The sequence below is a fragment of the Centropristis striata genome, chromosome 12 (genome assembly GCF_030273125.1).
Source record: "Centropristis striata isolate RG_2023a ecotype Rhode Island chromosome 12, C.striata_1.0, whole genome shotgun sequence".
NCBI classification, from domain to species: domain Eukaryota; kingdom Metazoa; phylum Chordata; class Actinopteri; order Perciformes; family Serranidae; genus Centropristis; species Centropristis striata.
Genome location: NC_081528.1, coordinates 37,469,104 through 37,496,860, shown reverse-complemented (window position 1 = coordinate 37,496,860; position 27,757 = coordinate 37,469,104). Strand labels below are relative to the sequence as shown.

At 36.5% G+C, this 27,757-nt stretch overlaps 1 protein-coding gene across 1 annotated transcript in view; it reads right to left on the bottom strand.

Moving 5' to 3' along the window:
• The window catches only part of LOC131981619 (ecto-NOX disulfide-thiol exchanger 2-like), a 331,480-nt gene that overhangs the window by 124,637 nt on the left and 179,086 nt on the right, over positions 1–27,757 (bottom strand). The window contains exon 3 of the mRNA XM_059346003.1: positions 10,407–10,538. Within this exon, the coding sequence (XP_059201986.1) occupies positions 10,407–10,538 (132 nt within the window). The remainder of the gene's footprint in view (positions 1–10,406; positions 10,539–27,757) is intronic.

Below are 27,757 nucleotides of genomic sequence, written 5' to 3'. Positions count from 1 at the left end.
CGGTTCTCATAGACTTCATATGGCTGCCATCTCCGATCTGCAATCTTGATGAAGTGGCTCCTACCAAAAATTGAAACCTATGGTGATAGAGAGCATGTGGAAAAAATTTGGTGCTTTTGTCCGACGTGTCCCCTTTATTTAGCTAAGCCGCCTGACTATAAGGACATATCAATGACACACTCTCTGATTGGTTACATGTGTTCATAAAGCTCATGAGTTCTGAACAAAAGACATGAAGAAGAAAGGAAGGCGAGTCATATTTTATCCATGAGTTTCAGGCTCATTAAACAGCATTCATTCATAACTTTGACCGTCATTTACTGCAACATGAGAAAAACTGAAACTGTGGCTGTTTATTTATTGACAGGAAGCTGCCATAACGATTCCTTTATATGTATTTATTATAATTGGCTTAATTTCCAACTCAAGGCAACATAAAAGCTGGGCAGATATGTAGTTTATATCATGACATTTTACATTAACTTCCAACATTATATACAGCAATCTTCATCTTCATCTGTTATGCACAAAGAAGCTAAAATCAATTTAGTAAACTGATGTGAGAGAGACTATTTTATGTTGTTGAGATTCTTTTCATTTCAGATCCATAAAAACAATTTTCCCCCTGTGTTGCAAGAGGTTAAAAAAACCCTTGTATATCCAAAGTGATAAAATAACCAACCATTCATGCCAATTATGGATGAATAAATGAATAGCCCATCCAGCAAAACACTATAAGTCAGCTAATACGAATTAAACAAGAATAACTACTGAGTGTCCTGTTATTCAGTGCTTGTGCTCTGTCAGATATTATAAAGCGGGCAGTAGAATCTGCTCTGTAATAATGTTAAATGATGGAGTTGATACAGAAATGTTTCAGTGGGTTCGTCATGAGAAGAAGGGGCCAGCGTCCCCCGGGATCAGGGGGGTCCTTTATTAAGGATTTAATGGCAAAATAAGTTTTAAAGTCCATAAGTGATGCAGTCTGAGACAGAGCTGCTCTCTCTGGTGCCAGATATCACATAAGCATTGTCTTTTTACATTACGAACAAATAGATAACGTCATAATGTTGTGTCATGATGATTCATCATGATGTAATATATGTTTAGGGAAAGCCTTAAATGTTCTGGACCTATGGATTAGGGTTAGACCAAGTTTTTTCTTTGAACTTAAGTTGTGTTTTAACATCATGCTGAAAACAAACAAGCACATTTTCCGAAAACCTAGAGGATGTTACGTTTCAAATGAAGCCTCAAACATGAATTTTGCCCTTAAAGTTCTTCTGTGCTTTAACCCTTTATCAGGCAAAGAACTATATTTGGTAACTTCAGGTAATATTTAGAGAAAAAGTTGCAAATTTACTAGGTTAAAGTGGTAAATCTACAAGAAAAAAAGTCGCAGATTTATGAGATTTAAAGTGGTGAATCTGGTAGAAAAAAAGTGTTTTTTTTTCCCACTTTTTTCTCGTAAATCTGCGACTTTTTTAGCACAGATTTGCCACTTTAAATCTCTTAAATCTGCGACTTTTACATACTGACCACACCCAACAAGAACAATCTTATGAGAATCACACAAACTGCATCCAAAATCTTCAAACAGCCAAACCTTCAGACCTGAATGATAGCTCCAACACACACCTAGCACTCACTATAGGACTCTAAAATACATAAAAGCTCGCTTAACATGCAGTTGTGTGCAAGGATGTGTGTTGTATGTTGTTCAGTATATGTTAAATATGTGTGTTTTTGTATTGAAAGGGCTGTGAAAACAAATCTCCCTCAGGGACAATAAAGTCCAATCTAATCTAATCTAATCTGGACACAACAGAGCCCTGATATATCTTCTGTTAGAACATGTGTGTTGAAAGGGGCCATCTGAGGTTATTTGGAGGCATCTGATCAGGATGTTTCCTCCGTTCCTCCCACTGGAGGTATTCTGACCACGTCTAACCAGTAAGAGGCCCAGAGGAGCCACAAGACGCCGCTGGAGAGATTATATATCCCGCCTGGCCTGAGAACGCCACACGGTCCCAGAGGAAGAGCTGGAAAACACTGAGAAAGATGTCTGGAATAGCTTATCCTGCTGCCCCCACGACCCGGCCCCAGATAAGTAGGAAAAAAATCAACCTGGTCTCACAGGAATCCGTGGAATAGCCATGGATTTGCTTAAATTTCCGTGAAACTGACACGGATTTCGCTACAATGCAAGTTAATGACAGTCATATCCCGTGGCTATTCCAACATACAAAGTGATTATGTACATTCACTGAGTGAATATTTAGAAAATAAAACATATATTTCTCGCTAGAAATGTGATCAAAATCCATTTTTATGCAGAAACTAAGTCAAAATATTGATTTTTTTCACTAAAAATGAGAGAACTGTCCGCCATGTTTTTTGTTCTGACCGCCGGGACCTTGAAAGTCACGTGACTTGGAACAAACCAATAGGAAGAAATATCCATGGAATAGCCACGGGATATGACTGTCATTAACTTGCATTGTAGCCAAATCCGTGTCAGTTTCACGGAAATTTGAGTGATTCCGTGGCTATTCCACGGATTTTGAGTTAAGCGAATTTCACAGATTCCTGTGAGACCAGGTTAAAAAAAAAATTGACTTATTTTAATCCAAACCATGATCTTTTCCTGAACCTAACCAAGCAGTTTTTGTGCTTTAACCTGACCAGACTGTGAACATATCCAGGGCAGTCATGTCGTACTGCCAAGCCAACTTGTATTTTTTGGCCTAAAACAGTGATTTAAGTTGGTAAAACTTGGAAATATAAATTATTGACATTTAGGGCAATAATGTAAGTTAGCACAACAAAGGAAGCCAGTTGTCTGCTCAAAAACAAGTTGGTGAGTTGTTGTTACTTATATCTTTAAGTTGGGGTTCACAACAAGGGACAATAGTTCTGATAACTCTTATTTCTTTGTTGGGAAATTCGGTCATTAGCGAAAGCTAGCGGCTAACTGATGCTAGCGGCTAACTGATGCTAGCGGCGCTGCTTGTTACAGCTACAAGAGTAGCCATTAGCGTATCAATGCTAACTCAAAATTGTGGTCGCAACATTAGCTGACATTTCATAGCAGCGTTACAATCGTGCCAATTCAGCACATTGCAGAAGTTAGCAGAAGTAAGGATTAAAAGTTATTACAATGTAAAATTATAAGTTAGTACAACTTACAGTTGAATCTGAATTCAGAGTTGAGCAAACTCAAAAACAAAACTTAAAATATTTAGTTTAATTGTCCAACTTAGAATTTTATCGAAGTTTGTTGCCTTGAAATTTTGAGTTCACCCAACTTTTCTTTTTTTGCAGTGTAGGTTAAAGCTTCTTGAAACCAAATATAATCCAAAGTAAAGGCCAACATGATGCTGTTTAGAATACACTGGGTGTCCACATGTCGGGATGTTTTCCCTCATAAATTCATACATTTTTTTGCAGGTGGACTGAGCAAACATGAACCAATGGCTAAATCTTCATCATACAGATCCTCGTGGACAATCACAGCTATCTAAAGTGTATAGTTTGTGCTTTAACTTGAAGTTGAAAATCATTTCTTTGCTGTAACCTGTCAGAACTGCTCCTCTGCTGCTGCTTTTGTCCTGAGAATTATCGACTCCTTGCACATATTGTACTGTATAAAGTTAATGTAGTACAGTAGTGAGACCTTGTGATTCGCAAAGTTGAGTTTCTAGTATATTCACAATAATTACATTCACAAGAGTCTTATTATTCAGATTTAATGATTTTCCTTTTAATATTCCTCTCAATATTGTTTGTAATAAATGCAACACTCCCTGAGACACTTGGCAAATTAATGTAGATGAGTTAAAAGTGTAGTTTATGAGAGTGAGAATTTACTCCCACTTTCATAAACACACTCACAAAGTATTTTTCACATAAAAAACTATTCCACGCTGACAGACAACACCAGCTCCTCCAAATCAAATTCTGTGAAAACGCCTAATTAGAGAGAATTCAGCACTTTTTTTAGTGGAGTGTACCAATCAACACCCAGTTCATTGGTGATGTATCGCCTGTTGTTACACTAAAACTGCCTGTAAAACACAGCCCATAGTGAAGATTATGTTTTTTAATAGCAGACATAAAATTACAGTATGTTAATAAACTGGGAACTGTTTTCTTATTGCAATAAAGTGAGCTGTTTATGCCTGCTTCTTCTTAGTGAGAGAAAAACATAAAGCACCATCCTCTGCACTGAAGTTTATGGTTTTTGTACAAATAACATTTTATTGTAGATTGTATGTGTATCAGAGCCGGCCCAAGCCTCCATGGGGCCCTAAGCAAAACTCAATTTCTGCCAATAATATTGATTGTTGATCATTCACACACCTACTACAAACTCATTGTGGCTCTGGCAGTGTTGTTTACATTATGCTATTGTTATCAGCCTGATATGTCTTCACACATTTAAGGGGGTGTCCCAGTTAATTACATAAATAATACCAATGAATGAATGATGTCCAGGGTGTCACATGTGACTTGGAGTTGATTTACACAACAATCCAAATGGTAAAGCATTGACATGGTCATTTTGTGTGTTTACCAAAAAAGACACAAAATGACCAAAAAAAGACACAAAATGACCAAAAAAAAGACACAAAATGACAAAAAAAAACACAAAAATGACCAAAAAAGACACAAATTGACCACAAAATGATCAAAAAAAGACACAAAAAAAGACACAAAATGACCAAAAAACACACAAAATGACCAAAAAAAGACACAAAATGACAAAAAAGACACAAAAATGACCAAAGAAAGGAAACAAAATGATCAAAAAAAAGACACAAATTGACCACAAAATGACCAAAAAAAGACATTAAGTGACCAAAAAGACTTGATCATTCACACACCTACTACAAACTCATTGCGGCTCTGGCAGTGTACTATATTTGGTAACTTCAGGTAATATTTCAAGAAAAAAGTTGCAAATTTACTAGATTAAAGTGGGAAATCTACAAGAAAAAGTCGCATATTTAAGAGATTTAAAGTGGAGAATCTGCGAGAAACAAAGGTGTTTTTTTCTCGTAAATCTGTGACTTTTTTAGCACAAATTTGCCACTTTAAATCTCGTAAATCTGTGACTTTTTTCCTTGTAGATTTCCCACTTTAATCTAGTAAATTTGCAACGTTTTTCTCGAAATAAACCACCATCCTGTGCACTGAAGTTTATGGTTTTTGTACAAATAACATTTTATTGTAGATTGTATGTGTATTATTGTACTGTAACTGTGCATTTATGTTCTCAGGGCAGAGCCATACCCGCTGAGTCACTCTTCAACAAAAGATATTTGCTCATGCCTCAGTCGGGGTTGTGAACCGTAGTCTAAGGAAGCAGGCCTTAGAGGGATTATGGGGATGTGTACGTGTTTATATATGTTGACTTTCAGCGAGCTAGGTTACACAGAAAGGATCAGCATGCAGAAACATTATCTTCTCCTAAAGCCCTCTGTTGTAAACTTGGCACATTTGATACGCTGACACACTCTGTACATGCTGGCACATTTTCAGCTGCTCACCCAGAGCGACCCGGCCGAAGCAGACGCTGGTTTTACATCAGAACTCTGTTTCTATGAACACAGGCGGAGACTTCAAACATAGGGTGACCAAGCGTCCTCTTTTGCACGGACATGTCCACTTTTTACGTCCTGTCCGGGGCGTCCGGTCGGGTTTTATAAATTCACGAAAATGTCCGGTGTTCACTGTTTTTCATAGGACCAGTACACGCAACCCGTTCGCATTCCCAAAGCGTAATATACCGACGATTTGTCACACCCCTAGACGTATCATACTGGCGCAAAGGGTACCCTTCCACGTCTGTGTGAAACGCTCTGGGTTCTCAATTGACTCCAATATAAACCCGCTCGCGGCGCTGAGAAAGGCTTAGAGCAGAGGCTTACAGCCGTCTATTCACTCCAATAATATCCCGACCACGGCCCTCCATGACGCTGCCAGCGACAATCTGATTGGAGAACCGAGGACCCTGTGCACGGAAGTATTTTTCTCCCTATTTTAAGGATTTCTTTTAATGACATTGTTAACATTTCTCAACACAAACACATCAAAGTCTCACTGATAATTCAACAATAAAATAGCTTCATGTTGTGGCTCTCAGTATCATTTTTTTCTCCTTCGATTCTGAGAAATAAACTTTTATTCGTTTGTTTTACGGCACTCCACTGGCGGACAGTTCTCTCATTTTTAGTGAAAAAAAATAAATATTTTGACTTTGTTTCTGCATAAAAATGGATTTTGATTACATTTCTAGCAAGAAATATATGTTTTATTTTCTTAATATTCACTCAGTGAATGTACATAATCACTTTGTGGCGAAGATCTCGCCAGAAAAAGACGATCCGCTGTGTTTTATTTTGAAATCTGTTTTATTTTGTAATCTACCGCGATCATACCGGATGTGGTCCGATCCTCGCGGATGTGCTGTGACACAGGACAGGTGGGAGGCGGAGTGCACCGTGTGCAATGCTGGCACATTAAATGTCTCAGTGTCTAATAAAGGTGCTGGAGATCTCAAAGCTCAAAGACAACTAAAGATGAAACGTATAGATCCTTTTTGTTTGTTAAGTTAGTATCTTTGTGAGACTCTTCTATTATTTATCTTATTGCAGTTATTAAGAGATATATTGTTGAAGCTAGATTTTCTAACAGAAGAGCTCATATTTAGAACATTATTTCATATTATTTATTCATTTATTTGAAAAGAGTCTACGAGAGCTTTTAAGTTTTTACAGATTTCATTTTATTTTATTACAGAAATTAATTTTGCACCATTGAAGCATAATAAAGCGTGTTCATCAACCTCCGAGAAGCCTGTCTGAATTTGTGTCTCGAGGCCGTGCCGATTGTCCTCTTTTTTGGAAATCAAAATATGGTCACCCTATTCAAACACGTGTCTTTCAGTGCAACAGTTTGATATGCTGGGAGATGCGATAATTATCATTCCTGCAAAGGATAAGCAGCAGTCTCATATCAGTCTGTTAAATATGAAGCTCCTGCCAGTAGCCAGTTTTCTTAGCGTAGCATAAAGACGATAAACAGAGAGAAACGGCTGCCAGCTCTGGCCAAAGGTAACTAAACCTGTGCTTCTACAGCAAGACAAAAAAAAAAAAAGCCCTTAAAAAAATTAAGAAGTTTGTCACTTTGTCGCTCTCTTGACAACATGCACACACACACACACACACACACACAGTCACAATTGGCACTGAGGCACTCAATCAGTCTCTCTCTTCCTCAGTCCTGACAATTATGCAACGATAAAGACAAAAGTTTGAGGTTTGTGGGTTGACTTTGGTTGACTGAGGAAGACATGTGACATGACCTGTGAGGAGAACTTCAACCTGCATTTTTCATCAGATAAGGATCACATGTAATGTTATGGGAGGTAGGTTTACTGAAATGTTCACTATAATTTGATAAATAAAAAAGATATTGCACACAGGACTTAAAGTAAAACTAAATTGCTGACAAAATTAACCCCCCATTTGGTAACTTCAGTGGATATCAAAATGGGGTAGAGAAAAAAGTTGCAAATTTACTAGATTAAAGTGGCAAATCTACAAGAAAAAAAGTTGCAGATTTACGAGATTTAAAGTGGTGAATCTGTGAGAAAAGTGGCTTTTTCCCCACTTCTTTCTCATAAATCTGTGACTTTTTTCCCCCGCAGATTTGCTACTATAAATCTCTTAAATCTGCAACTTTTTTCTTGTAGATATGCCACTTTAATCTAGTAAATTTGCAACTTTTTTCTCAAAATATTTGTATTTTTTATTTTGGATATCTGCTGAAGTTACCAAATACGGTTCTTCGCCTGATAAAGGGTTAAGAGAGTAAACATTCTGACTTAGGGTAATAGTTGTTAGCTAAATCTAAACTAATTCTTTGTCTTTTCTGGTCATTTTCTATCTTTTTTAGGTGATTTTGTGTCTTTTTTGGTCATTTTGTGTCTTTTTTGTGATTTTGTGTCTTTTTTGGTCATTTTGTTTCCTTTTTTCTACATGTATGTTAGATTGGGGGTCGCGACTCAAAAAGGTTGAGAACTACTGAGTTAAAGAGTCGAGTCTTTGCAGGTAGGTATGCATGCAGGCAGATATACGTAAACAGCCTTCAAAATAAAAGCACTGCGGTTGTATAGATTGTATCGTATGTGGCCCGCGGGCCGCCTAATGCCCAGCTCTGGTGTAGCCTGTTCTGCAGCATGCATTGCATTGGATTAAAATGACCTAACTGTGACTAAAACTAATCAGCCTTTTGTGAGAAAACAAAGACTAAATCTAAAATGAACACTGATATGCTTAGCCAATCAGGAAGGACCAGTTCAGCCCCCTGGGGGCCGGATGACGGCTACTAACTCTGTGGTGAGTCGTGGGAAAGCAAAGGAACTCCTCGAAGGTGTTACCACATAATGAGAACATCCTGAGCTCCAGCTGGACTTTGTACAGTCAGACAAGGATGACTCTCCACCCCCACGGACCCCACTTAGGTATAAAAACATACACAGACACACACACCATCATCATCCTGTGGACACATTTGGCATTTTCAAACCTTTACTTGAGGAAAATGAGCTAACAGCACATTCTTAATTATAACTGCCTGGGGGAGTGGATGCAGAGGAGGGGAAGCTCCAGACATTCAAACACTGACGCATGGGGAGCTGCCCAGCGATGATGAGTACGACTTCTCCTGCTGATGCTCAGCGACTTGCTCAAGGGCACTCTGAGGGCAGCGGAGGGGGAGGAAACGCTGTTACTCATATGTCCTCCTACACACATTTTTTCCCAGCAAGTCTGTGGATTCAAGGCAATAACCAAAAAAAAAAGAAACCTCTGTAACTTTTCAACGGCTGTTTCTCCCACCTCGAAACATGTAGGCAGCTATACCGTACTTACAGTACATCCTCGTCAAAATAAGTCCAACAAGTTAATTTTTATGAGCTGTGGGGCAGAAATCCCCGAATCAATATATTAACTGCATAGTACAACAGTGTGGCCCAGGGATGGGCAATTCATTTTCCCAAGGGGCCACATGACCAATACCACGAAGGTTGCAGGGGCCGGACCAAAACTCTGAACTAAATTCTGCTTAATATTAATTTAATCGCTTTCTGAAATACAGTAAATTATCTGGTTTTGAGCTGCTACTGATAACAATACATGTTATGATAAGACTGTTAATGTGGAGTAAATCAAATATAGCAGTAAAAAAGGAGTAAATACTCCAATCACTAAATCACTTTAACATTTATAATTGTAAACTAGAAAATTTCCTCTGGGGAAATTCTGAAATGGCCACGGGGGCTACTGCCGGTGTGTGTACACTATGATGAGATTCTACAGAGATTTCAAACTATGCCCTTTAACCTCAAAATATGTGTGTGTGTGTGTGCTTACGTGCATGTGTGTGTGTGTATCTGTAACTGTTCTCACATCAAAGATCAAAGCAATCAACAGAATTAACTGACACCTGTTAATGAAAGAGTGACAGCAGCCAGAGGTGGACTGGAATTTCTGGCCTCGAACAGAAAGCATTTTTGGCAAAACCATAATACCTATCATTGATCCGACTTCACTTTGAGCGTCCTGAGTTCTTCCTGAACGTCTACATATGTTTTTTTTTAAGAAAAATGAAAAAATAGCTTTGTTAGAGTGATCTAAAAAAACTGTTACATCTCCCTTCTTTTAGAAATCTCCCTGCGTTTTTAATATGGGAGCCAATGAGGCTGTTGGTGGTGTTGGTGGATCATCTGTGCGTCGTACGCCCAAACTATAACTCTGACAGCTTTACCAGAGGATTGTGAGTGAGAAGACTAATTTTCCTACGTTTCTATGTATAAATTATTTCTGTAGAGTGGAATTTGCGGCCTGGAGCGCAGTTTTCAAATTTATTTTTTGACAGTTTTTTCTCTCCCTCTACACTCTGGTGATGATGTCACACACTGTGACACGAACATTCCGTGCAATACACACCCATTATAATCTCAGAATTTCTCCAAAAATGATCATGGTCATTGAACAGGGATTGATAAAAAACTATATGACCTATCGAAACGTGGATTAATACACCGATACACAAGACTTGTGTCTACTGTTTAAAGTTTAAATAGAGTCTCTAGGTGAAATTATGCCGGAGAAGTAGACGTTTAAAAATCTCCAATTATTGTTCTTTTTTCGCTCATTTTTTGCCGGCCGTCCCATTCATTTCAATGCAAAATAAAAGCACTGCGGTTGTATAGATTTCTAATTTCTGGGTAACCTCACGCGGGCCTGACAGGGACAGCCAACGGGCCGGATGTGGCCCGCGGGCCGCCTATTGCCCAGCTCTGGTGCAGCCTGTTTTGCAGCATGTTTCCTGTGTACCTGGCAGGAGTTGCTGTCCAGTCATGCTGATCGGAGGCATCCCCAGGTTGCTCATGGCTGTTGCCCAGGCGCTGGGGTCTGACATGGGCATCGTCAAGGAGTTAGAAGTCATGGTCATGTTGCAGTTGGCGTCTGCAGAAAGAGGGACACAAAAGGAATGAGAAAGTGGGATTTTAAAATTCCCCTTTTTCACATCGTTATTCAAGTATGTCAGAAAAGATGTGCATCCATTTAGACGGGTTAAAGGAAAAGTCCAGGGTCAGAACCAGAATTACATTTAAAGTGTCGGATCTTTGGCTTTCTTTTATGACAAAACCTTTATACCTTATTGACATGAGCGCTTTGTGATCTCCAGCCTCATTTCTATTCTGTCACAGGAGAGAGGAGAGGAGAGGCCTGTCACTGCCTTCACTCTGACTTTCTATTGACTTTTACAGCTCCAGCATTTACAATAGCTTCCTCTTCAAGAAGCTGTTTCTGCAGCTACCGCGCTGAGGTTCAACAGCCCCGGCTGCTCGGCACTTCCTGTCTCAGTGACCTATGACCTCTGCTGAAAAGGTTGCAGCTGCTCTGACTGACAATGCTGTCACACACACACACACACACACACACACACACACACACAAAGAGAGTCTAACAGAGGATGGGAACATCTGGCCCAGAATACTGCAACTGAAACAGAGAAAATAAAAGGCAAATGGCTAAAATTTTGGACTAAGTAAAAATCCTTTGCTATAAACCTAAGTATATATATATATATATATATATATATATATATATATATATATATATATATATATATATATATATAAAATCTTATATTTTTACAGCAAAACTGTGTGTTTCCTACAGTTTATGACAGTAAAAGTAAAAGTTTTGTGCTATTGTTTGATTTACGGTAATAAAAAGTGTCTACTACGGTGATGCACAATTTTTAATTTTACTCCCTATTTCTGATGCAATTTGACATTGTTTTACTGTAATTTATACAAACATTTTTTACAGTGTACTGTTGCTGGCTGCCTGTTCCTTCTCTGATTAATCTGTGATGAATCATTTGATCAGAGCTGTGATTGAGAACGGCTCTTGAATCTCACTCCTGCACTTCAATTTGAGCCCAAGTTGCTTGATAAATGTTTCATTCCACACACACTCAACAACTTTTCCACTCCAAAGTTGACCCTTTACTGTGCAATTCTTGTCTTCATGTTTGATGAATACGAGACCTGACCAGAGTTCAACTTGACACACAATACACAGCGGCATAAAACAGTAACATCGCCTCAGAGCAAAGTACAAAAATGCAGCCATTATTTCTGAGACATAAATTCTTCAACCTACTACAAACACACATCAGCTGCCACACAAAAAAAAACCTCAGGCTCATGGTTCTCTGCCAAGTCCTAAGTCTTGCATAGAAAAGCAAACATATTCAGATCCCCATAGATAAAAACCCTGCAGTAAAGTCAACAGGAACACATCGTACATCCACCGGCGGCTCATTCCTCCGATCTGGAGTTCATTTCACAGCTTTAAGTATTTCTTACAACTCTTGCCGGTTGAGTTTTCTCTGGCAGACCTGTAAATTAGCAAGAACCAGCCGGTCCTCCCTCCTCTTCCTCACACTTAGTTTCACTGGTAATACAAACAACACTGGGATTTTACACCTCAAAAAAAGTTTTTTTCCCCCCAACGTCTGGTTTACTTCTTCTCACAATGTGTGTGTGTGTGTGTGTGTGTGTGTGGCCTGTTGATGTTTGCAAATAGGGATGGGTACCTTTCACATTTGAACCGATACGGTACCGATACCCGGTACCTGGGAATCGGTACCGGTACTCAACGGTACCAATTTTCGGTACTTTTGTACCGAATGTTTATTTGTTTAATAATAAAATCTAATTTTTTCAATTCAACATATTTATTTCTCAAAATATAAACTTTAAAAAATATATCAAAACAATATAAAATCCAGGATGAGCAGTGCTTTATTGTTGAGTGAACGTGCATTTTGTAACATGAAGGTTGCAGCGTTATCAAAGAATGCAGAGGAGCACTCAGGTGGCAAGTGCACAGAGGAGAAAAAAAAAAGGTTGCAAGTGCACGTGTGATTTGTTGTGATGACGTCGTAGCTGTGTGGCGCAGCACCGGTCAGACAGTATTGTGGGCGTGGCATGGTTGGAATAAACAAAGTTGAGTTGGGCTGCTCTGTGCACATATCGAGGATGCACAGGAGTCCGAGGGATTTAATTTCAGCGAGACAGTTTGGAGTAAAGTGGCGGGTAATGTTCCTGAGGTGAAGAGCGGAGTATTAGCGGAGGACCAGAGATGCAGCAGCTAGCTGCTAGCTGCTAATGACTGGTCTACAGAAGAATGGAGAGAGCAAACGGAGTAAGGAAGGTCCAATCTGGAGACAGACGAAGGCCAAGCCCGGGTAGAGACATTGGAGAGATAGCAGCTGGCGGCTAGCAGCTGGCGGCTAACAGGCCTAGAGCCGGCTGTTCGTCTCTGCGCCGGGGTGGAAGAGGGCAGCAGCTAGTGGCCGCGGTGAGCAGACAGGACCAGACGAGGAGGGAAATAAAAAAATAAAAAATAGTGCGATCGTCAGCACGCTTGTTAATCAAAGACGTCAAATGAAAACTGGTTGAAATCAATGATCAGTTTAAAGTTAACGTCGTTTAGGTACCGAAACATGGTACCGTTTTGATTTTACATGAATCAGTACTCGGTAGTACCGACGGAATTCGGTCGGTACCTATGAAAGTATCGCATTCGGTACCCATCCCTATGTGTGTGTGTGTGTGTGTCCTGTTGATGTTTGCAACACACTCACATGAGCAGCTTCATTCTGCTGCTGACACCGAGAAGCTTTTCTAAAAAATATGCTGGAGAAAGATGTTTACAAACAAAAAAGCTAGCTGATTTCCACATGGCTGTAAATATGATAATTAGGATATTTTAGCCACACACCTCCTCTCAAATAGACTGACAGCTTGACTCTTTATGTCTAATTGTAATAATTAAAGCTTCTAGCATTGCATTTTGTTAATGGGCTTTGACAAAAGAGGAAAGCATCAGCAGCAGTAAAAGCATGCTTGTCATATAGCAACAAGGGCGCTTTACGTTGCCTTTCATTCTGCTAATTAATATTCTTCTAAAAAATTCCACTGACACAACAACAACGTCCCAGCTCAGACCCACTCATTAAAAGTTGGCTCTGTGTTGCCATGGCGAGACCCGATAACACATTCATAGCTGTGGTGTTGCTATGCTAACGTCCCCAACAGGAGCCTGTTAACTGCTTACTAGCCTATTAGCTGTCCTGCTGACTGGGTGGCAGCACACTCAGAGGAGTGATAATGTAGAGGGCGGAGAAAACATAAAGCTTTACTGCACATCCATAATCTTTCAGTGCAGGTATACAACACAAGGAGGGATAAGAGTCTGCATGAAAGCTAATGCAGGGTTTAACAATGGGCCGCCTGCTGTCCTGCAGGCAGTAAAAAGTTGATTTGGACTCTAAAGGAGGTCAGGATTTGGCCCAGTTGGGCAAGTGCCCAGAAATAGTCCCTGACTACTATTTCTTTGCTGATGAACTATTCAATTTAGCAAATTCTGATTGTTTTTATACACTACTGGTCAAAAGTTTTAGAACACACCAACTTTTCCAGAATTTAATTGAAAATTATGCAGTTTAATGTCTCAGTGTACTCTGAAATGAATGCACATTTGCAACATTTAAAATTCTTTATTGAGCATGATAGTGTTTTGAAAGTAAAAAAAAGATTCAAAATCACATTTTATGTTGGACTAAAGGACTAAAAACAGACACAAAATGACTAAAAAGACACAAAATGACTAAAAAATTACACAAAATGACCAGAAAAAGACACAAAATGACAAAAAAAGACACCAAAAGACACAAAATGACCAAAAAAAGACACAAAATGACAAAAGACACCAAAAGACACAAAATGACTAAAAAAAGACACAAAATGACCAAAAAAAGACACAAAATGACAAAAAAGACACCAAAAGACACAAAATGACAAAAAAGACACCAAAAGACACAAAATGACAAAAAAAAGACACAAAATGACCAAAAAAAGACACAAAATGACTTACAAAGACATGAAAATAATTCAAAAATGGACAAAATAGCCAAAGACTCCATAGAGTTAAGTTGTTAATCCATTTCTTGTTCCCTGAAAAAGGCCTACTTGTTTATGACAGTAAAAAGTTGATTTGGACTCAGAAAGAGGTCAGGATTTGGCCCAGTTGGGCTCGTGCCCAGAAATAGTCCCTGACTACTATTTCTCACCTCGTGACGATGTTATCTTCCTCCTGCCATCAGCCCACTCGCCACTCTTCTTACGTCTTTTTTAACAAACAACAGTGCGTGCCAGATGAGAGTTAGTCAGAGCGGAGTGTGGTGCGTTTGTGGGGGCTGATACTTTGGAATACAAAGCATCAGTCACCCATTAGATGAAACATGATGAATCAATCTTCACAAGGTTTGTACCATTTGTCAGCAATAAGGTGCTCAGAGTTGGCTGGGTTGCTGTATACACATGCCAGTAATGGCAACAAATGCCAGTAAATGTTGCCAGTAACACCTACAGCCAACCTGAGTGATTCTAAAGTGACTTCAGTCTTCAGTCATGAATTATGTGTTAGTAAGACGACTATCTGCTTTTGGTTTGAGTTTGCAATCACGTGAGACATTTCTTGGGCAACTTAGTTACAGATTTGCCACTTTAATCTAGTAAATTTGCAACTTTTTTGTCGACCTCATTTTGATATCCACTGAAGTTACCAAATATAGTTCTTCGCCCGATAAAGGGTTAAGAACCGCTGATATCCATCAGTAAACAGAACCCATCTAGAGAAATGGAGAGATGTCTTCAGGAATTTTACTCAATTTAGCAAATTTTGATTGTTTTTATATGTAATTGGCTAGTATTGGCCACGTTTGATCCTGTTTGGAGACAAAGACAAATTAATAAAATACGCATAAAGAAGCACACAGCAGAAACAGCTGATCAGTCACATGAGTTAAATGTGAGTGTTTCCATATTATATTTAGTGCATTTAGACTTACTTCCAACAAAGGCAAAAACCACCTAATGCAGCCAAAAGAAAGCTTTTTTGCACTATTTCTTCAGTCATGAATTATGTTTTAGTAAGACGACTATCTGCTTTTGGTTTGAGTTTGCAATCACGTGAGACATTTCTTGGGCAACTTAGTTGGCACTGCTATAGTACAAAATATTCACCTTAGGTTTGGGGGACGTTGTGTCCAGAGTGAAACATGACAATAAAGGATGTTATCGTTGTTGTTGCCTCCTCTCTGTTGTGTTGAGCTCTTGGGTTGCAGAATGGGATTGTGCATGTCATGCAAACAGTTCAAATTATATTGGCAAAAAAACACCATAACAAATAAAAGAATGTCTGTCATCTTATAAGAAACTTAATGGCAATGAAGATCAGCAAATCCAATCTGTTGACAGCTTGAAGATATGGTTCTATGTAAGTAGACCTGGAGCTAAGATCACTTCCTGTATCTCTATCATTGTGCCCCAAGGTAAAAACATTAAAAGAGTATTTATTTTACTTCCAACACATTTATCAACAGAAGTCAATGTCAATGTTTAATTTATGCCCTCAGAAAATATATCAGAAGTGCTTCTTCTTAAATGAAATGTGCATCTGCGCGTCGAGTCTCTCTACCAATGTAAAAGAAAACTTTCACACAAAGTGGCACAACATGTCTTCCTCAATTCATCATGTTCAAATAGACATCATGGGTCACTTATTTTGACCACATATATCATTTGAACTCCTGGTTTTGGTGTTACTGGTGCACAAACTAAGTCTATCCATTCGTTTTGCTGCTTTAAGATATAAAAACTGTATTTTTTGCAACCCAGTTACTGTGTTTTTCTTTGCTGATGAACTATTGATGAAGAATAGCAGCACTTTTGTCTCTATAGAAAGAACAAAGCAGGGAAAATTGCACACACTGCACCAAAAGCACTGGCAGCTCAATAAAAGCAACAAGCAAACCAACATCATTACAATCCTGCAAACAATTTAATATTAAACCCGTTCTCTGCATCTATTTGATGTTATTTGATCAGCCATATTTTTGCTTTCATTTCATCATGCTCACATCATCTGTCAGGAACAACAGACACAAGCAGCAATATGCAACTCAAACCAAAGACCTTCAGTCAATCTGTGAGTCTCATTAACAGAGTCACAGACTTTTAAGCTGCAGATTCAAGGGCAGACTGTATTAACAGGGTCAAGGTTGAGGCAGAGTCTGGTGGCTGCCTGATAATGAGTCAAAATGCATTAAGTCAGAATCATCTGGGACAGATCTCCTCTGATGAGTCTCAGCTGGTTGACACAGGGTGAGTTTGGTTTGTCCAAAGCTGATTTAACATGCAGCACCATGCTGAACGAGACTGAGACACTGAACGAGTCATTAAGAGGGCTGAAGTTACATCATGAGAACTAAACTCAGAGGGAGGAATACAGTTTACAGCTAATACTTTAACCCTTTATCAGGCAAAGAACTATATTTGGTAACTTCAGGTAATATTTCGAGAAAAACGTTGCAAATTTGCTAGATAAAAGTGGCAAATCTACAAGAAAAAAGTTGCAGATTTAAGAGATTTAAAGTGGCAAATCTGCACGCAAAAAAGTTGCAGATTTAAGAGATTTAAAGTGGCAAATCTGCGCGCAAAAAAGCAACTTTTTTCTCCCAGATTCAGCACTTTAAATCTCTTAAATCTGCAACTTTTTTCTTGTAGATTTGCCACTTTAAATCTATGCATTTTTTTCTTGTAGATTTGCCACTTTTATCTTGTAAAATTTTTTCTCAAAATATTATTAATAGTATTTCAATGCTTGCCATATTAAGGGTTAAAGTGGTGAATCTGGGAGAAAAAAGTTGTTTTTTTCCACTTTTTTCTCGTAAATCTGCAACTTTTTTCGCACAGATTTGCGAGAAAAAAGTGGGAAAATAACTACATTGGTAACTTCAGGTAATACTTCGAGAAAAAAGTTGCAAATTTACTAGATTAAAGTGACAAATCTACAAGAAAAAAAGTTGCAGATTTAAGAGATTTAAAGTGGCAAATCTGCGCAAAAAAAGTCGCAGATTTACGAGAAAAAAAGTGGGGAAAAAGCAACTTTTTTCTCCCAGATTCACCACTTTAACCCTTAATAGGACACTCATTGAAATACTTGCAAATTCCAAATTTCAACCCTAGAGAATATTGGAGGATATTACATACTGCCAGAATGTGTAAAAAAAAAAACATACAAAAATAATATTTTGAGAAAAAAGTTTACGAGATTAAAGTGGCAAATCTACAAGAAAAAAATGTGCAGATTTATGAGATTTAAAGTGGTGAATCTGGGAGAAAAAAGTTGCTTTTTTCCCACTTTTTTCTTGTAAATCTGCGACTTTTTTCGCGCAGATTTGTCACTTTAAATCTCTTAAATCTGCAACTTTTTTTCTTGTAGATTTGCCACTTTAATTTAGTAAATTTGCAATTTTTTTCTTGAAATATTACCAAATACAGTTCTTTGCATGATAAAGGGTTAATAGTTAGTGTGACCTTGCTCAGGTTTCTGATGCATCTCCTGCATGTTTATTCTAAAGCCTGGCAAGAAAAACAAAATAAACAAGTGGATAAAGATTATGAATTAATATTTTTCTGAATTATTAGAATTTCGGTACTTGAAAGGGTAGTCTGTTCAGAGCCAAATGACCTGGAAAACAAACTTTCAGCTCTAAAAGCCTCAAGGCCAAACACTGGGTCAGACTTTTCACCGTGAGGTCAGAACCAGTCGACCTGATGAACCGACACGTCTTCACTAAATGAAGCCTTTCAATAAAACTCTTCTCCTTCCTTTGCCAAAAAGCCCCGGAGAGGTCATATTCCTTTCCTGTGATTTAATAGTTCAACTCTAAAAATTAAACATGAACATAGTGGTGCAGCACAAAGCAAATCAGAGCATATTGTCACATATCTAATGATGAATGAGGAGCCGTCCCTGTGCCTGCAGAGCTAAATTACCCTGCAGATTTAATTAGGCAGAGACAAATTCTCCAGCGCTCGTCATTGTCTTTGTGGGTTTTTTTTGTGACTTACATTTCCTGCTTTGTCAGATATTGTAGAACGTGGGTCTCAAACTTGCGGCCCGCGGGCCAATTGCGGCCCTCGTGACGATATTTTGTGGCCCCAACCTTGATATGAAAGTTTAATGTGAGTTTTATATGAATGGCACTTTACCGTGTTGTGTGTATAAGGTCCCTTTAATTACTTTTTTTGTGTGGTAATTTTGTGTCTTTTTTTTTTGGTAATTTTGTGTCTTTTTTAAATACTTTTGTGTCTTTTTTTTAATAATTGTGTGTCTTTTTTTAGGTAATTTTGTGTCTTTTTTAAAGTAATTTAGTGTTTTTTTCTGTCATTTTGTCTCTTTTTTGGTAATTTTGTGTCTTTTTTTTTAAAAGTAATTATGTGTCTTTTTTTTTTGTCATTTTGTGTCTTTTTTACGTAATTTAGTTTTTTTTCTGTCATTTTTTTTCTTTTTTTGGTCACTTTGATACTGACTCCAGCGGCCCCCAGGTAATTTGAGTTTGAGACCCCTGTTGTAGAATGTCAACTCATGAGCTTCGTCTACTTGCTTGTATTTGCTCATTTTGTGAGCCGAGTCAGCAGTATTTCAGGACACTGTCAACATTATGCAGTAAATATCATTTTTGCTAATAAAATAAGTGCATCAATTTACTGGGAAGAACACAAAATATTCTCTTCATAGTCTAAATATCCAATTTGTAGTTTGCCTGAGGTGGTAAAGGAATTTCCTGTTGTATATTACATTTGATTACTTTGCCTCTGATCATAATTAATTTCCATTTTAGAGTGAACCGTCTGCTCTACACGACTTTCTGTCAATATGGTCTTAACCCCAGAGCCTTTACTTTAAATCCTCTGTTATTTTCTTTGCCTTGAGATCGCCAGCAGCCAGAGGGTGAATTCATTATTTAAAATACAGTTTAAGCAACAGGTAGGAAGCTTCAGATACAGTACTCATTGTTTTTTTTTTGTTTTATCTGCATGCTGACAGACTGTTTGATCCTAAATTGTTCTTAAATGAAGCTGCAGTTGAAAATCCTCTTTGTATTTGTCTGCTTTTCTTGTGATTGGCACATTTAATACAGCAAATTCAACAAGGTGTCCTGAATACGTTGCACATGTATTATTATGTCATGCCATCTCCTTTTTTTTAACCCATAATAACCCAGACCTAAATATGTTTAAAGGAACATTATGGGGATATACCACAGACCAAGTGGACCACATAGAACACATTTATGATGTTTTAAAAAAAATATTACCCCTAAATGTCAAAGATCTGTGATGTGACATATATATGTTACATTGGGCGTTTATGGTATTTATGTTCATAATATTTCTTATTTTAAAATAAATAAACTAGACACATTTTCTGCTTACAGAAACATAAATTTGACTTTTTCTTTGCATCTCCACAACATATATCAAACTTGTGACATTAATAATGCTGTTTAACAACAAATTATTTTTCAGTTTTGTTTTTAAGTAACAAATTAATAATAATAAAAACATAAATAACCATTTGCCTTTTTGTTTGCATCTCTATAACATATATCAAAATTGTGACAGGAAATATGGTCAGAACAAGTTAAATGCAACACAGGACAAACTATTAATGGGTTAGAAGTGTTAAATGGGTTTATTCTTAGATTCTAGAAGATTTAAAGTGTTTGTTACAAGGGTGTCACCATTGGTTCTTATGGGTTAAATAATTGACATTGACAGGACGTTTGGTCCTCGTGAAGGAGCTCTGTCTGGTTAAAATGAATTTGTCGATGTGATGTTGATTCCCCCGGTGCCCCAGAGTCATGAGCTGGTGAACTCTGAGGATTGATTTCAGACCGAGGCTTTACTGATCCCCTGGACTCTCCTGATTGGCCTTTAGCTCCACTAAATGCTCCCTGAGGGGGGTGGGGCTGATGGGAAATGAAGCCATTTTAGAGGCCTATTGGCTGTAAATCTGGCATCCGAGAGAGAAGACGGGGACCATTTCACTCACTATGAGCCAGAACACAATATCAAACCTCAATCATGAGGAGGGAGGTGGAAAAGTTTGACTGAGATAGAGAGAGAGAAAAGAGGATGATGTTGACAGATGTATAATAAATGCAAAATAACAGGAAATATCTGTATTGGATATCTCTTTGAATTTTGTGTTCAATATCTTTATTGAGTTTTTCATATAACAAAAACAACAGAAATCCGTGTGGTTCTACCACCTCACAGAGAATAAGGGATCCTATTTAATATGTCCGATGAAGTTACCGAATATGGTTGTTTGCCTAATAAAGTGTTAAGTTGCGATTAATTGCCCTTTCAGGATTTATTGTTTTTAACTAAGTTTACATTTGGGCCACCAAAAATTTACTTTTGCCACTAAATCATTATTATTATTATTATTATTATTATTATTATTATTATTACTATTATTATTATCATTATCATTATCATTATTATTACTATTATTATCATTCTTATTATCATTATTATTATTATTATTATTATTACTATCATTATCATTATTATTGCTATTATTATCATTATTATTATTATCATTATTATTATTATTATTATTACTATTATTATCATTATTATCAGTATTATTATTATTATTATTATTACTATTATTATTATTATCATTATTATTAATATTATTATTACTATCATTATCATTATTATTATTATTATTATCATTATCATTATTATTACTATTATTATCATTATTATTAACATTATTATTATTATTACTATTATTATCATTATCATTATCATTATCATTATAATTACTATTATATTATTATCATTATTATTTATATTATTAATATTATTATTACTATTATTATCATTATTATTATTATTATTATCATTATTATTATATTAGCGTCTACCCTTGCTTACATTTACTGGGGGTAGGGGTGCAGCACTTAATGTAATATTAGTTATAGATATGTATATAAGGTGATGTCTGATCATTAACATGGAAAGAAAAAGCTCACAGGCTCTGAGTACGAGTGCATCCTTAATCATGAAAACACACAGCAGGCATAATAAAATGCATGGATTGCAAAACTGCCTCTGGTAGTGGATGGCTGTTTGACCTTTCTGTGTGTGTGTGTGTGTGTGTGTGTGTGTGTGTGTGTGTGTGTGTGTGTGTGTGTGCACATGTGTCTTTATACATCCTCCTCACCTGCAGACCACATCAGCACAACCCGGCAAGAGAAACTACTCGACATCAGCACAAAAAACTTGGATCATCCAAACTGAGAGCAATCTATCATAGATGTAAATGGAGCCAGAGTGGTGTGTGTCTATGTGAAATGAACACATACTCTCGCAGCAAACCCAGTCGCATTTAAATGGTAACATTAACATTGGCAATAAACATTTACTGATGGAATTAAGTTTCCCACAAATGTAGGAGGTGTATAAAAACACAGTCATTTGTTGAACATATTACTGCACCCACACACATGGAAATAGTAGGTACACACAGCTGCTCCTGCACATATTTCTATAGAAGCTTGCCAATCAAACACTCCTGCTTCCTGATGCACAAACACAGAAACGCACAAACACAAACACAACATTGTTAATATTTTATATCCTCCCCTTCTCTGCTGCTTTGATGTGTTACTTAGAGCATAATAACACTGGTGGGGGTCAGATAATTATAGCTGTGACCTATTATATATATATATATATATATATATATATGAGATTTTCAATATATATTATCAGGTTTCAACATATATTCTCAGACTTCAATATATATTCTCAGGTTTTAATATATATTCTCAGGTTTCTATAAATATTCTCAGACTTTTAATATACTCAGGTTTTAATATATATTCTCAGGTTTCAACATATATTCTCAGACTTCAATATATATTCTCAGGTTTTAATATATATTCTCAGACTTTTAATATATATTCTCAGGTTTTAATATATATTCTCAGGTTTCTATATATATTCTCAGACTTTTAATATATATTCTCAGGTTTTAATACATATTCTAAGGTTTTAATATATATTCTCAGACTTTCAACATATATTCTCAGACTTCAATATATATTCTCAGGTTTTAATATATATTCTCAGACTTTTAATATATTTTCTCAGGTTTTAATATATATTCCCAGATTTTCAACATATATTCTCAGGTTTTAATATATATTCTCAGACTTTTAATATATATTCTCAGGTTTCTATATATTGTCAGGAATACGAAAATAATATTTTGAGAAAAAAGTTTACGAGATTAAAGTGGCAAATCTACGAGAAAAAAATGCGTAGATTTATCAGATTTAAAGTGGTGAATCTGGTAGAAAAAAGTAGCTTTTTCCCACTTTTTTCTCGTAAATCTGCGACTTTTTTAGCACAGATTTGCCACTTTAAATCTCTTAAATCTGCGACTTTTTTTCTCGTAGATTTGCCACTTTAATCTAGTAAATTTGCAACTTTTTTCTCGAAATATTACCTGAAGTTACCAAATATAGTTCTTTGCCTGAAAAAGGGTTAATTAAAAATTGTTAAAAGGGTTAAAAACAAAAATGTGCGTATTTAAATCTGCAATGTCTTTTCAGGAAGGGGTTTGTTGGATTTCTTACGAAAATGTAAGTGCTGTTCTTATCACACACACGTTGACACATGTTGTAGATGATCTCTGGTAAAAACATCATGACTGCTGTTTTAAACATGTTGCTAATGCTCACTTTGTTAAGTTTAGTCCAAAAGAACAAAGGCATGCTTAAAAACACACTTCTGGACATGACTTCCAACAACAGGACACAAAGACCCCTCCTCTATTAACATATTTAACATATGTGCTTCATGCTTCAGTGCATTACATTTCATAGGAACTCACAGTAACCATTGGCTAGAACAGCCTGACAACTAATATATATTGCTGTTTCCTTCTTAGATGATAAAAACACACGATGCAAGTTCTGCTTCTTGTCTCGTATGACGTACGAAGAGAAAGTAGTCTTAGATTTTTAGAGTGTATTGTTAAAAACTTCCTGAGGCATACCCTTCTGTAGTGGTAAACAACCCTTTTATTATATCATAGGTCATTTTTAGATGAGTGGAACACAAATTCCCTCCTTGTTTTGTTTTGTCAGCACGACTCTTCTTTTCATTGGCCTGAGGAGGCAGAGAGGGCGCAGATACTTAGATTCCCTGGATCTCTGTGTGTGTGTGTGTGTGTGTGTGTGTGTGTGTGTGTGAGTGAGATAGATAGATAATAGAGATGGAGAGAGAAAAGCCTGAGTTCTCTAACATCAATAAAAATCTCCTCCAGCTCTGCACTTCAAACAATCAGCAGTGCATTATGAGGTTTGAGATGGACACGATTGATTGATCCTTTCTCCTTCTACCCTTGAGGGTCTACTAACAGCAAATGTGTCTTCATCCTCTACAATTAATCTAATCAGCCTTAATAAAAGCATCCATTAAAGAGGCAGCGGCATCGACATGCCGGGGCAGACTGTTTACTGATGAAGAATCAAACACAGGAAGAAGCTGATTGGTCTGCTGATCTAACCAGCTTCCAGAGCTGCCACATTACTGACCTAGCGAGCTACTCATCATCAGTTTTCTGTCAGTCAAAGCAGACATAAAGTGAGCTATCTTAATCATAAACAGACAGCCAAATAGGCAGAATTTGCACTTTATGTGTTTTTTTATGCACACTGTTCATTGCACCTTATTTGTTTCATAGCACCAACATTTTTATAATGCATATTCATATTTATTCTGCACTGGAATTCTATTCTACTCCTTAACACATACTCCTTCGTTAGACACTTTATTTGTATTTTTACATTACATTTTATTGTATTTTATTGTTTTTTTATATTTTATTGCTTGAAGTATTATTATTATTAATATTATCATTATTATTATTATTATTATTATTATTATTATCATTATCATTATTATTACTATTATTATCATTATTATTATTATTATTACTATTATTAGAATTATCATTTTTTATCATTATTATTATTATTATTATTATCATTATTATTATTATCATTATTATTATTACTATTATTATCATTATTATTATTATCATTATTATTATTATTATTTTTTAGACACTTTATTTGTATTTTTACATTACATTTTATTGTATTTTATTGTATTATTTATATTTTATTGTCTGTCTATCTATCTATCTATCTATCTATCTATCTATCTATCTATCCATCTATCTATCTATCTATCTAGAAACACCACCCTTGATCTCTCAACATGCAGTGCATACATGCAAATATATTAAATTTAGAGAAAAAGCAGTGGTGACTCACTTTCTACCAGCAGAATCAACACACTATTATTAAAAAACACACAAACAGACAAACAGACAGACAGACAGAGGATGATAACAGATACTGCTTTGTAAGAATAAAATTCATGGCTTACGGGGGTTTATTTTCACTTTACTTCTTCGCCGACTTAGATAAGACAAAACGCAACTTCAGGCAACGTGAACACTGGGGAACAGGTAATTCTGCTCTATTCATTCTCTGTTTTGTCTTTGATGAGTTATACCACAGGTACAGTAGCATCTCAGGAAGGTTTTTTTTTAATACCTTCAGGAATCCGGCAAGAGAAACGAGAGTCTGGAGACTCCACCTACGACTGCTTTAAATTGTGAATACGCTGAAGACACAAATATCTTTTGTTTTAACAGTAAATAAGAAGAAAACTTATAAATGAGTAATTCAGGAACCTGCAAGCAGCTGTGTTTAGGGAGTCTCTTCAGGTTATTTGACGTTTCGTTTTCCATATTTTTCACTGCCAGAAATAATTTCTCTTGTTCCCCAGTACAGCCTGCTCCATAACCAGCAGGAATACATGAGGCTGCATGTGGACAGTGCTGCAGCGAGGGGGATAACATGCTTTGCAGAGAATTTGTCGGGGCTGACATAAAGCATGTCTGGGGCAGCAGGAGCTGCAGATTAGAGAATTGGACCTGTGACTGAAAGCAACTTCTTTGAATTTCCAAGTCGATGGAGTAAAATGTGGGAGGAGGGACAAACATCTCACACTCTCACCGAACTCTAAACCATCGATTAGACCTGATGAAGTAACTTTATCAGCTGCTGCTGCAGGAGAGCTGCTTCACACCGAATAGTAAAAGACTGGAAAAGTATCCAGCATGAACATGAGTGAGCATATCAGGGTAAACCAGTGGCGGTTCTAGACCAGTTTTACTGTGGGGGCCAGTGTTAAATCAGAGGGGCACATTAAAAAACGCCATTAATTATATTTAGGCATTCAAAACCTTTATTTTTGGGATTATATCTCATTTAAGTATATTTGGAAGATACAAATACACTGATTAAAACAATGAGACTTACCAACAATAATTACTTTTGCACAACAATGACATTTCTAATTTTTGTGCACAATTACTTTTTTTTATTTTGAAAGTGCAGCATATTGAGAATGATCTTTTTTTTATATACACAAGCTTTTATTGCACAATTAAACTATTATACAATGGACACATTCTATATTAGGTTGTAACTGTGAGTTGCACAGTTCCAACCGTACAATCCAAAAACCAACAATAAAATATTATTAAAATCAACTGAATTATTTCAAATTGCCTACAAGTATTGATTTCCATCAAAAGTAGCTGTGCAATGAGCTAGCTATGAACAGCGAGCAGTCAATTTTGCAAAATGAAGCTCGTCATTCAAGACCCTAACCTGAAGTCCTGTCTCCCTCTGTCAGAATTATGAATAAGGACACTTACTCTACATTATATCTGACTTGAATGAGGAAGATGAGACAAAGGTGAAGGTGTTAAGAGAAGTGCTTAGCCTTCTGATCAATCATAGCATGGGCTGAGAACAACAGGGGGCAATTTCACAGTGGGAAGAAGTTATTAGCAGATGGGGCGCTTATAATTTATTTCATTTTTATATGCACTAATGAAGTAGACCCAATTTATTCCACACACCTGTCTGTCAGGCTGGTCTTCACCTTGTACTTGAGTGAATCACAGCTGACCAGTAAAACCTTTAAATAGTCTCATTATCGCCGCTGAGTGCAGGAGAAGCAGTCAAGTATTAGTCTGACACACAGTGGTGCATTCACAAGCTGTACGTGATTATCGGGTCACAGAGGTGTTTGGTAATTAAGAACTCTGGAGCTGAGGAGGTCTGGAGCTGGTCAGCATCCATCCTGACAGGAGCAGGACACCAGCAGCAGGAAGAGGAAGAGGAAGAGGAAGAGCAGCCACTTCCTGCTGCTGTCGCTCAAGGCTCATTTCCCCTCCGGTCCTCCAGCTCAGACCAGGGTTATGAGCTAACAACCATCGTGGCTCGGTCCATCTGACAGTAATTGCATGTTTGCAGTAAGTGTGTGTTGAGCCACAAACATCAGCTGGATATAGTATCTATATAGTCCATCTTATTGTCTCAGTCATTGAATCAGACATCTATAAAATAAAGAGACAAAACACTTTTTTTTTTTCGCATCCCCGCAATACGTAATAGAATAGATTATGCCTTGTTTGTGTTTAAGAGCCCTAGAATAAAGCATTAAAATAAAAATGTTATTGAGAAAAACACTTATTAGTTAACTGTTTTTGTTATTCTGCCCATGTATGTTTTATACACATATATATATATATATACATATACATATATATATATATATACATATACATATATACATGTATATATATACATATATACATATATATATATATATATACAAATACACATACATACATATACACACATATATATACACACACACATATATATATGTGTGTGTATCACACACATATATATATGTGTGTGTGTGTGTGTGTGTGTGTGTATATACATATATATGTATACATATATACATATATATACATATTTATATACATACATATATATACATATACATACATATATATATACATACATATATATACATATATACATATATATACACATATATATACATATACATATATACATATACATATATACACATATATACATATACATATATATATATACATATACATATATACATATATACATATATATATATATACATATACATATATATACAAATATATACATATATACATATATACACATATATATACATATATACATATATACACATATATATATACATACATATATATACACATATATATATACATACATATATATATAT